General features: G+C 34.2%; 4 protein-coding genes across 4 annotated transcripts in view; 1 reads left to right on the top strand and 3 right to left on the bottom strand.

The window, feature by feature from the left end:
• The window catches only part of LOC109581346 (uncharacterized), a 5,974-nt gene extending 1,511 nt beyond the window's left edge, over positions 1-4,463 (bottom strand). The window contains exons 1-15 of the mRNA XM_019995402.1: positions 4,413-4,463; positions 3,777-4,358; positions 3,297-3,472; positions 3,077-3,244; positions 2,897-3,029; positions 1,847-2,331; positions 1,734-1,800; positions 1,178-1,675; positions 1,012-1,134; positions 886-954; positions 722-837; positions 512-664; positions 282-462; positions 157-225; positions 7-97 (exon numbers count right to left, since the gene is read on the bottom strand). Coding sequence (XP_019850961.1) covers positions 7-97; positions 157-225; positions 282-462; positions 512-664; positions 722-837; positions 886-954; positions 1,012-1,134; positions 1,178-1,675; positions 1,734-1,800; positions 1,847-2,331; positions 2,897-2,915 — 1,871 coding nt within the window. The 5' untranslated portion in view covers positions 2,916-3,029; positions 3,077-3,244; positions 3,297-3,472; positions 3,777-4,358; positions 4,413-4,463. The remainder of the gene's footprint in view (positions 1-6; positions 98-156; positions 226-281; positions 463-511; positions 665-721; positions 838-885; positions 955-1,011; positions 1,135-1,177; positions 1,676-1,733; positions 1,801-1,846; positions 2,332-2,896; positions 3,030-3,076; positions 3,245-3,296; positions 3,473-3,776; positions 4,359-4,412) is intronic.
• On the bottom strand, positions 3,209-4,419 carry LOC105312433 (kelch domain-containing protein 4-like). The gene is made up of 4 exons (XM_011405075.1): positions 4,413-4,419; positions 3,777-4,358; positions 3,297-3,472; positions 3,209-3,244 (listed from the first exon to the last, which is right to left on the bottom strand). The coding sequence occupies exons 1-4, from the start codon at positions 4,417-4,419 to the stop codon at positions 3,209-3,211; spliced, it is 801 nt and encodes a 266-aa protein (XP_011403377.1).
• Positions 4,464-5,909: 1,446 nt separating the features above from the next.
• Positions 5,910-7,320, bottom strand: LOC105312432 (astacin-like metalloendopeptidase). Its single transcript, XM_011405074.2, has 6 exons — positions 7,220-7,320; positions 7,098-7,163; positions 6,875-7,036; positions 6,669-6,804; positions 6,422-6,606; positions 5,910-6,303 (listed from the first exon to the last, which is right to left on the bottom strand). Exons 1-6 carry the CDS (start codon positions 7,302-7,304, stop codon positions 6,086-6,088), a joined length of 852 nt encoding a protein of 283 aa, XP_011403376.1. The 5' UTR covers positions 7,305-7,320; the 3' UTR covers positions 5,910-6,085.
• Positions 7,321-7,774: 454 nt separating this feature from the next.
• The window catches only part of LOC109581345 (multidrug resistance-associated protein 4-like), a 3,753-nt gene continuing 275 nt past the window's right edge, over positions 7,775-11,252 (top strand). Inside the window, exons 1-7 of the mRNA XM_019995401.1 lie at positions 7,775-7,854; positions 8,406-8,516; positions 8,896-9,010; positions 9,293-9,511; positions 9,557-9,646; positions 9,790-9,953; positions 11,172-11,249. Of these exons, the coding sequence (XP_019850960.1) occupies positions 7,787-7,854; positions 8,406-8,516; positions 8,896-9,010; positions 9,293-9,511; positions 9,557-9,646; positions 9,790-9,953; positions 11,172-11,249 (845 nt within the window). The 5' untranslated portion in view covers positions 7,775-7,786. The remainder of the gene's footprint in view (positions 7,855-8,405; positions 8,517-8,895; positions 9,011-9,292; positions 9,512-9,556; positions 9,647-9,789; positions 9,954-11,171; positions 11,250-11,252) is intronic.

The raw sequence follows: 11,252 nt of genomic DNA, 5'->3' as shown, positions 1-11,252 counted from the left end.
AGTAGCTTATCTACTAATGTATTTAGATCGAGCCTTTCCTTTATCATTCCAGTACATTCTGTCATTACTCCATAAGCAATATCAGATCTACATGTACCTATTAATGATACAAATTCTGCAGTGATTTGTGTGTTAATATTTTAATATCAACCATACCTTCTTCAGTCTCTCTCCTGGTTTGACTGATACTAGCAGTAGAGGAATTTGAGCCAGTAGTACTGTCTACTACAAGTATATAACACAAAAAATGATGATTTGTAATCAAGTGTAAGCTAACTAACTCATTGATGAAGGAGGAGGAGGGGATGCATTTATGTAGACAATTCTTGAAGGATCTATTCCAATTAATTCAATAGAACAATGAAGTGGCTCCTGAGCAGTGCCAGGTTTAGCATACACTGACAAGCTACAAGTTGCATATGAGGGGTCTGATGGAAATAGGTCAACTCTTGACTGATAAAGCTACAGATTTGTAATGTAAAAAGTGCATGTCAATTATCAACATATTTACCTCCATTGGTTCTCTGTCAGGATCAACAGTCCATCCTGATTCTCGTTGGGGAGGTTTTAGAATCAATTGAAGAGTTCCATTTGGTTGAATAAACTTAAATAAGTCAGCAACATCATCATGTTCAACATTTGAAGCTTGCCTTTTCTTTAAATACTACAGTATATGCATGAACAAAAAACAATTAATCATAATGTATGAATGATGCATTACCTGTTTGAGAACTTGCAAATCTCTCACAACGGAATACCAATACCTAATTCTCCTGTAACCAACTTCCTTTTGTTCATAATACAACAGTCCAGTATACAGCATATCACCAGATGGTGCTAAACAATGTACTAGTAGCTAGTTACGTAAACATTTAAGTAATATACCATTATTGTCTGCACGAGGAGTGGAATAATCATGATTATGAGAATTTGGTTCTATTGATTCCATAGCATCTGCATTTGGTTTTATAAGGCAAAACTTACAATACAGTGCATGATACAGTAGCATACCGTTAGGTGGTGTGTTAATTATTGATGGAGAGGCTTCTTCACTATTCTCTCTTGCTTCATTCTCACTATCACTTGGCGTTTGCGTATCTCCATTAGCTTGCTCTTGGCTATCATTATTTGTTCCTATACAAACACATCAGTAGAATTGGTACAAACATTAATGCACCTTGAGTTTGTGTACCTCCTTCATTCCCACCTCCATTAGTTGTCTCTCCATTACTCATCTCAGCAACATGTGCAATACCAAGAGCACAGAATTCATCGCGTTCAATACAACCGTATCTGTTCCCAACACTAAAAGATCCTCCTTCAACTATACTGAACTGGTAAGCATTGGGAGGCTTCAGTGGAGCTCTGACAAACTTTAGGCAATCAGTCTGACTAGTGTTCCTTAGATCCACACAATGTTCTAGCTCTATTACCAGTGGTTTTAAGAGTGCCTTAGATACTGATATCGCATATACTGCACTGACAAGTTCAGTACCTCTGGGAAGGTCAAAACAACCTTTTACTATCGCTTTAACAGTTACTTCAGTATCCTCAGACACTGCTCCACAAGGACACTGTAGTTTGAATCCAAACTCCTCCCAATAAAATGAGGAGCTATTTTCGTTTAGATGAAATCGCTCCTGTCCGGCTATAGTGACACTAGAGTCAAACAAGTCTGAAAAATTAGGGAATGATTTATTTTTTGATAACTAAAAAGTAGTGCATTTATATACCTGTCTGACGGATGAGGTAATCACACTGGACAGCTACTTCTCTGCAACTTTTGACTTCAGGCATTAGCTATCAATTGAAATGTTATATTAATTTTTAAAAATTTATAGCTTACAAGCCCATATTCTCTTAAATATTTGTTCATTGATTTCTCTACTAATTCTTCAATTTTGACACCAGATCTCTTTTTTTTCTGATCAAAACTGAAGAAAGATGCTAATTGCTTTCTGAAACTTGGATCATGCTGTTGATTACATTGATTCTGGAAAGAATTCTGAAGGAGCTCTATCATTGCTTTCTTCTTTATTTCTTCGAGGTTAAGCTTTTTGAGCTCTTGCTCACTTGCTTTAAGCTCTTCTTGTGTTTTCTGAACCATTTTTTGAAGATATTCAAGCTGCAATTCAACTTCCTTTAGTTGACTTTCTTGCTTTTCTGTTAGTTGTTGAAGTTTCTCATTGTTCTGTGGTTGACTTTGTACCTCAGCACTACAGTCCTCCAAATAAAAATGATCAGCCGTTTCTAGTATTATCTCTTGTAATTTATTTGTGTAGAGATTAAATGGAACTACATCAAAAGACCATTTGCTAATCATCGTATGTGCTACAGTATGATTAAAAAACAAAAATATTATCACCAATTTTTACAATACAGTTTACACTACAGTAACAATGGGCACTAGTAACTTGAATACTGCACTCTCTCTCTACTTAATCTCTCTCTACTACTGTAGGGCACTTTTTTGAGGACTATAAATTTCATGCATTTGCCTAAAAATCTATTTTTGCGGATTTAATTTTCGTGAATTTATGCTGTCTGCCATCTTTTACCGTAATACCGTATAGCAGGTAATTTTTGTGGCACTTTATTTTCGTGGATTTCATGGTTTTTGGGCTTCCCACAATATTTAAACCCACGAAATCATCGAAGTGCCATCCCCTTACAGGCTACGCAAACTGTCAACAACAAAAATTAAACCATGAATTGCCCCACTTGGAGCAAAGTCAGCAAACCACAATAAGTTAGACCCACGGAAATAGCTCACTATACAATATATATTAATTTTTGCGGAAGTAATTTTCACGAATCCTCAAAAATCACAAAATCCGTGAAATTCACAGCCCTCGAAAAAAAGGTACCATAAGGTATCACTAATAAACTAGCTTACTGCATTCAATAACAGACATAGTTGATAATGCACTGTGTCCTCCAAACTCAATTACCCAACTAGTGTTTGGAGTCACATTCCACACTGAGAGAGAATGATAATATCTATCAGCAACTAATTTCGGTAGACTGACCTAGTATAGTTATGATTGTTGCTTCAAACATTATTTTAGTTAGTTACCTCGTCCCAAATTTTATTAGTCACATCAAGTAGCCAACAATCAGAAATTTCAAATCCACCTACTACTAAAAGGTGTGGTCCAATTGAACCAACATTAATAAGTACGCTTGAATGAGCAGATCTTGCACATGGTCAATTTTGCGAAGATTTAGGAACTTCTGATATCTCCTATACATGTGTATGGTTACAACATTATTGTTTTGATTATGTGTAGTCTTACCAAAGACAGTTGTTCTTTATTAAAAACCATGACGTACAGTTTGTCACTGACTTTATAGTCAGCACTGGGAGAAAAGCCTCCAAATAATATGGCACTGCTATGATTTACTGACGTCAGAGTGAAGCCAGTAATAGGAGGTGGTCTGTCTCCAGCAATATCTGGAGAAATCCATTCCCCTAAAAATCAATAACATAATGTGCAGTTGTGCACAATAATTAAGTTTTGCCAACAATTTAAAATAATTATTTTATGTACCTTAAGCCTACTATTTTTAGCGTCTACTAAATTTAGCTATATTAGCGAGAGCTTTAAATCGCTAAATTAAATAGACACCAAAATAATTATTATTCATTATAATGGTTATTATGTATAGTTAATTTGGTTAAAAACGCTAAAATTAGTAACGCTAAACATGACTTTTGCTGATTTCGCTAAAATTAGTAGACACAAATAATAGTAGGCTTAAGGTATATAATTCACCTGTCAATATCCTGTAGTAATGTAATTCATTAGTACATTGCATATTTTCAATGCTGAATCCTTCTGTGCTGTACTGAGCACTTGGTTGTGCTGGAGTATTTTCAGAAGATGGTCCGTGACCCCCAAACACTACAAGGTAATCTTCTTCATCAACTTGTACAGCTATCATACCAGCAGATTCCTTCATCATGGGGCCAGATTGAGAAGTATTGGGAGAAACTTCCCTCCAGTTTAGGGTGTCAACATTAAGGCCATACAAACTATTGTGAAAACAGCGAGGAAAGCAGTCGATGTGATTGCAACAGCCTCCAAAATAGAGGATCTCTTTTCCAATAACTGCAGATGCATATCCCGTACTCCCAGGGGGGAGCTTACCAGTAGTAGCTTTTTGCTCCCATTTGCCAGTTGGCAAGTGATAGACCAAAACAAATTTATTGTCGAAAGATTGTGGCTGGGAAGAAGGCTGGGCTGGGTTTAGTTTTAAATCAAGATCTAAGTCATCAGGCTGGCTCCCACCCCACATGTATAAGTAGTCTCCTACTCTAACAGTAGAATGGCCATATCTTATTACCGGTTGATAATCTATAAGGAAACATTCGTGAACAACTTTATTTTGATCATGAAAAGCAGTCTAACCTGACATTTCTTTATTCGCCCAATACAAAGTTTAATAACCACGCCGCTGTCGCCGCACGGCCGGTTGGGTGTGTGATTTTTTGGTGTGTGGGTGTGAAATCCGTATATTATCATGAATAGCATCATTAGCATGCTTGGCCTCGTGCTAGCTAGTCTCCAAATAGGGTTGAGCCTATTATGCCCATAAATTTTCCCATTATTCTTTCTAGAAATTCTCAATATTTTCTCCTATTATTTTTTTCATTTTATCCTATTATTCTCAAATAATTTTCTCAAACAATCAATTTTTGCACTCCAATAGTGTTTTTAGAATAGGTCTTCCAACCAAATTTTTAAAAATTTTCTTCTGCAATTACAAATAACCTCAATTCCACCCATTATTCCACTATTAGTATTATTCCTATTTCCACCCAATTATTCCAGCATTATTCCTCTTATGAGGAAGTCCCTATTATTCCTAAAATTATGCTGGCATAATAGGCTCATCCCTATCTTGAATGAAACACGACAAAGTGCAGACGATATTTATGGAATTGGAGGAAGAATCTTAAGGCCCATACACTAGGCAACATGTTGCTTGTAACATTTGTGGTTACTACTTTGATCTTGTAACCAACATGTTGCCAGAAATAGAACAGCCTTCTATTTCTGGCAACATGTTGCTTACAAGATCAAAGTAACCACAAATGTTACAAGCACTAAAACCCTTTTAGTTAGATCAGGCCTAACTATGTGACTAACTAAATCTTTTTAAAGAAGTCTACTAAACTATACTAACACAAAGTTTTGCAAAATGAGCCTAACTAAGTGACTAAAAGCATTTTTATTGAATCATAACTAACTTTCTGGAGGAAACAACACTGAAGCAAGTAAGCAAAAGACCATTTATAGTGCATGTACTACTGAGGTCCATGTTGTGTACTTAAGTTAAGCGGTTATACACTGTACACTTTATACACTTATATACGTTTATACTTTATACGTTTATACACTTTATATTATATACTCTTGATATTGTTGATGATTAAATTTCTAAAAGTTATTGGTTAGAGTCAACTCAATTACTCAAATGCAATTAAAATGAAGAATTATACATGTATTCCTTTTCTAAAATTGCATGTTCATGAATGTCTATAGATTACAGTTAATATAGTATTGGCTGGTGATGAATAATTATGTCTATTCATGCAGCGTCTGTAGTAGCTATTCAGGCTACTATTGTTAATGTGTGATTATACTTCAATATCATTAATTTTTAACAACTTTATAATTTCTTTCACCATACAGTAGACTAGAAAATTAGTCTAATATTATTTTAGCACATATACAATTGCAATAGTGGTGAAAGGAATTATAAGCTTGCTAAAATAATATTGAACTCTAATTGCAAATTCTTATGGATATAGAAATTACATAATTATATATTTTTAAATTGGCTTAATCTTAGACTAGTTTTGATAGAGCTATAATATCTGCCAGCTAGTTAGAATTAAAACATTAATTTTTGCAGCTGTTTCAAAAACTTTTATAGCAAAAATAATTACTTTACCTACAAGTAGGTATTAATTAATGTATATATAGTGCTTTTAAGATTAAATATATAGCTATATAATATTATAGATATTGTAAGTTAATCAGCTGCAGCTCAGGCTTGACTTGACGAGTCTTGTCCTTCAGCCACTTGGACAATAACGTCTAACAATGTGTGCTATGTCAGTATTAGTAAGCGATAGCCCCCGACCAATATTGTAGGGATTAACATGGGGAGGGAATTGCATTACTGGAGCTCCATTAATGCTGCAAGACGTTGGACTGTAATGCATGACAGAGTAGTAGTCATAAGGGAGACCAAGTGTTGAAGCACCGTCTTGCCTCATGTACTGGCTTATGCCTAATGATAAATAGAAAAAGGTACACATACTTATTAATTCCTTAAGACCCACTGCTGTTAAATAAATAAATATAAATAAAATTAAAAGCTTCAAGCTACATCTTAAATCAAAGCTTACAGTCTTGTTTGATTAAATGCCAGTTGATTTGGACGTAGTAATCCCTGTCCGGCCTAGTCTGCTCATGGAATCGTCCCAAAGCATGCATCACCTCATGTGCTGGTATACGCTCGAAAGTGCAACCAGGACTTAGAAAGATATCATGACGGTTACCTGGGGTTACTGGTCCAATCATTGTGTAGCAGCTATACATAAAGAATAAAAGCAAAGATCGGTTTCAAAAAAAACATTAATAATTGCAATCTACCCTTGTCCCAAATTGAACACGATATGACGCTGTGGTATAGGAGCAGTAATATATACAAATTTTAAGCAATTTTGCTTCTGGTTAAGGTCATTCATTGAATCAAAAATCTTCCTATTAAGATCTGCCAGCTGAGGAGCTAAAGGATAATGATAAATAATGCATTAATTATATTGAGTATAACTGCTATATGCAGTTGCTCAACTGACTGTTAGATGGAATGGTAGTGGCGTAGTAAACAGTCTTGCTTGGCCAAGCGGGACCATTAAGCCAAGCCTCAGAATTCACAAGCCCATCAAATCCTTCTTTCTCATAAATAGGGAGTTGCTCTTTTGGTATCAGAATATCTCCATCAACAAGAGCCATTCCAACTAGAAATTTATACAATGATTGTCACAATTAGTGAATGTCAGTTTGCAGTTGTGTGTGTACTTGGGATGCCATTTTCATCAACTTCAGGCTCTGGAAAGTTAGACTTGCTATCATCAGATGCAGAAACTGAAATGAAAAGGAAACATTACAATTAGCATGCATGCATGCATATGTGTGCTAACATTCCGAATCCAGAGGTGAAGCTGAGGGTGAAGCATGGACAGCTATGCTGCAAAGAAAGAGAGCAAGAGTGACTGCAATCTTCATTCTTAAGAGTCCACGTCAGTCAATGATAAGTTAATATATGCACTGCTATAAGTGTGGTGATCCGAGATGAGCAGGCTCTCTCCTCTTTTTATACCAAAGGTGAAAATAGCAGGAAATAGGCTAGATTGTATACTAACACTCTGCAAATGATATATTGTGAAAAAATAATTTGTGAATAGATCTAAACTTTACGGTCTCACTCTATTCAGCTTGAGAGTAAGTTTCTGGCATTTCACAATAGACCATGAATAGCTATAGCATAATAGTCTATTTGATTCATAGCCAATTCTGAAAATAATATTTTTATCAGCAATGGAATATCACCCATGCACATGAAGTTTGCAACATACCATTTTTTATTTTGCATGTTCCATTGATTTTTCTGTTGTATGCAAAAAAATGCTGCATGGTGTAGATATAGGTAGGCTAATTATAAAAGCATGGGCGTGTCTATTACTCAGTATTATTTAATAAATAATAGCATGGCCGGCATGAAAAAGGATCACAGGAAAGTTTTCAAGTACAATATCTTGTGCAGGCTTTTCTTCTGGTAAGCAAAGCACATTATTATTATAGTACAATAATCTTACCATTTAAAAGCCTTAGTTATAAACTTGGATCTAGACTAGGAAGATTATATATAAATTATATATGTATAATATGAGTGCCTATTTATAATTATAAATACATACCTTGTAATAGAAAGACGCAAAAGAGTGCATTACAACAAGATAAGCTTCCCTGTGAATAGTAATAATGCATTGGTCCTTTACTATGCACTACAAAAAAGTAGCTGCTGCTAATGAGATTAGGGCAAATGTTACTATGATGACAAAGTAAAGGATGAAAGGAATAACAAACAAATAAATATATTCACACTCAAAAAAATTTTAATAAGGAATATAGTAGGGTTATTTTGCTAAATTTGAGAGACATACGTTACCATGCATGATAAAAACATAGATATATTCCAAATAATAGATGTATTGATTTACTCTAAGACTCATTTTGATTTATTTATTTTTAACCCTATGTAGCTATAATCCCTTACCTGTCACTGTCTCCTTTTAATTTATATGATCATTTAAAATTAATTTCTAGTTGGATTGATCCTTTGCTGTGTGTCGGTTGTCGCCAGAGTCTGACTCAGCCTGATCTGTATCCACACCCTCACGAATGTGACTCATCATATCTGCATAACAAATTCAATGAGTAAGCCAAATTTAATAAACTCACAGTAGTAAATATTGGGTTGTATAATGTATACATCTTATAATCCTCAAATAAAAGTCTGCCCGGGTCATTACACATGCAAATTAAAAGGGACTTCCTGTTTGAGAATACAGTCAGGGTTCTGCCTAGAAAAAAATTAGAGGTGGTTGGAGACTAATGTTATTCTTTTTAAATTTAAGTACACCATACTAGTAGACTACAATATCATGCTTTATGTATGGTTATTAGTATTAATTGGATGGTTGGTCTAAATGATGAAATGGTTGGTTCATTTGTTGAGGTTGTTGTCCCGACCACCCCCAACCACCATAGGCAGAACTATGTACAGTACATAGCATTTTCTTTCTCATACATGCAGATATTGGTCAGAGGAGCTCTCAACTAGAGGCTCAGCTAATACAAGACTGTGGTGGATCATACTGAAATGCTTCTGGTGGAGATCACTGCTAATCCAAACCCTAACATTAATACTGGTGAGTTTATTACTGCTTCTAGCATTTTGATATACCGGTAATGATAAAGGTTTACCATTGATTATATGAGCAATATTTTTTTGTTTTATTTAATTGTTCAGCTCTCACACACACTCTCTTCCCATCTCTCTCCTTTCTTCTTTTTCTTATCATTACTGGTACAATTATTTCTGTCGTTATTTTTCTTCTCTAACCTACCCTATTTTTAACTTTATATCTCTAACCTACCCTATATCTATTTTTGATACTACTTAATAATTATTCTTTTTAAAAATTTAACAGATAGCTGTATTCATAGCACAATCGGAGATACTGGGTCTAGTAACTGATTACTTTTCACTTGAAGCCCCTACAGCAGATGATACCAGTACTGCATATCTTTATGCCTCTCTTCTTATTCTGATGTCGGCCTCAATGGTTTTTCTTAACCTGGTGTTTTATGCCGGTCGTAAATTCGGAGGACTAGTTAGGATTTTATTGACAAATGCAATTTATTATAAAGTAAATTTTTATTTATTTGTCATAATTATTTTTACAATTGATTAGGTATTGAAGTTAAGTCAGATGACATTGAGTCATGTGACTATGGGTCATGTGATCAACATTGCTTCAAATGATGTTCATCGCTTTGATGAAGTTAGCATTATTATCATTATCATTATCATTATTCTTGTATTATTGTTATTATTATTATTATTAAAAACATAAAGAGCACTTAGATGAAGGGTGTATATTATTATTATTATTATATTATTATTATATTATTCTTGATTTTTTAGAGCATGATATTCTTTCCTTTCTTTCTGGTATTTCCCATTCACCTGTGTGTAGTGGTCTACCTCTTGTACTTAAAGATACAGTGGAGCTCAATGGTTCTTGTTGGTGTAGTATTAGCATCAATACCAATTCTTATTGTAACATCAATTATATACTCCAGTTTTAGGTACGTGGGGGCCAGAAAGTATTATTTAAATTTGGGGTGATTTTGGAACCATTTTTTGGAAAAAACCATGGGCTATAGCCTTGGGTATTTTTCAAAAATTGGCTCTTTTTTTAAATGGCCATAACTCGAAAAATATTTGTCGGAATGAGCTCAAACTTTCTACGTAGCATAAGGACATCAATATACATTAGAAAATGTAATAAAAATTTGAGGTGATTTCAGAGCCATTTTTTGGAAAAAAGCGGGGGCTATAGCCTTGGGTATTTTTCAAAGATTGGCTCTTTTTTTAAATGCTCATAACTCAAAAAATATTTGTTGGATTGAGCTCAAACTTTCTACATAGCATAAGGACATCAATATACATCAGAAAATGTAATAAAAATTTGGGGTGATTTTGGAGCCATTTTTTGGAAAAAAGCATGGGCTATAATAGCCTTGGGTATTTTTCAAAAATTGGCTCGTTTTTTAAAATGCTCATAACTCAAAAAATATTTGTCGGAATTTGTTCAAACTTCCTAGGTAGTATAAGGACATTGATATGCATCAAAAAATGTAATAAAAATTTGGGGTGATTTTTTAGCCATTTTTTGGAAAAAACGATGGGCTATAGCCTTGGATATTTTTCAAAAAATGGCCAGTTTATTAAAATGCTCATAGCTTGAAAAGTATTTGTCGGAATGAGCTCAAACTTTCTACATAGCATAAGGACATTGATATACATCAGAAAATGTAATAAAAATTTGGGGTGATTTTGGAGCCATTTTTTGGAAAAAACCATGGGCTATAGCCTTAGGTATTTTTCAGAATTTTGACGTTTTTTTTAATGGCCGTAACTTGAAAAATATTTGTCGGAATCAGCTCAAACTTGCTACATAGCATAAGGACATCAATATGTATCAGAAAATGTAATAAAAATTTGGGGTGATTTCGGAGCCATTTTTTAGAAAAAACCATGGGCTATATATAGCCTTGGGTATTTTTCAAAAATTGGCTCGTTTTTTAAAATGCTCATAACTCGAAAAATATTTGCCGAAATGAGCTCAAACTTTCTACATAGCATAAGGACATCAATATACATCAAAAAATGTAGTAAAAATTTTGTGTAATTTTGGAGCCATTTTAAAAGAAAACCATGGGCTTTCCTTTAAAAATTTGTTATTAATGAAATGCTCATGACTCCAAGATCAATTATTCTTTATGTACGATATTTTTTTTCAGATTCAAAGCAGCTGCAGTCACTGATAATAGAATTAAAGTGATGAATGAAATCATCAGTGGTATCAGAGTCATCAAAATGTA

Source organism: Amphimedon queenslandica, unplaced genomic scaffold, assembly GCF_000090795.2.
Source record: "Amphimedon queenslandica unplaced genomic scaffold, v1.1 AMPQUscaffold_13446, whole genome shotgun sequence".
Taxonomy (NCBI): domain Eukaryota; kingdom Metazoa; phylum Porifera; class Demospongiae; order Haplosclerida; family Niphatidae; genus Amphimedon; species Amphimedon queenslandica.
This window is presented reverse-complemented; position numbering and strand designations above follow the sequence as displayed.

What these genes read in the sequence shown, in the direction of transcription:
- LOC105312433 (XM_011405075.1), bottom strand. An exon ending in TTACTACAGGATATTGACAG is followed by an intron (nt 3,473 to 3,776) that starts GTGAATTATATA and finishes ATTGATTTTTAG; the next exon opens with GGGAATGGATTTCTCCAGAT. An exon ending in ATAAAGAACAACTGTCTTTG is followed by an intron (nt 3,245 to 3,296) that starts GTAAGACTACAC and finishes ACACATGTATAG; the next exon opens with GAGATATCAGAAGTTCCTAA.
- LOC105312432 (XM_011405074.2), bottom strand. Translation starts at nt 7,304, where the DNA reads ATGAAGATTGCAGTCACTCTTGCTCTCTTTCTTTGCAGCATAGCTGTC. An exon ending in TTCACCTCTGGATTCGGAAT is followed by an intron (nt 7,164 to 7,219) that starts GTTAGCACACAT and finishes TTTTCATTTCAG; the next exon opens with TTTCTGCATCTGATGATAGC. An exon ending in CACTACCATTCCATCTAACA is followed by an intron (nt 6,805 to 6,874) that starts GTCAGTTGAGCA and finishes ATTATCCTTTAG; the next exon opens with CTCCTCAGCTGGCAGATCTT.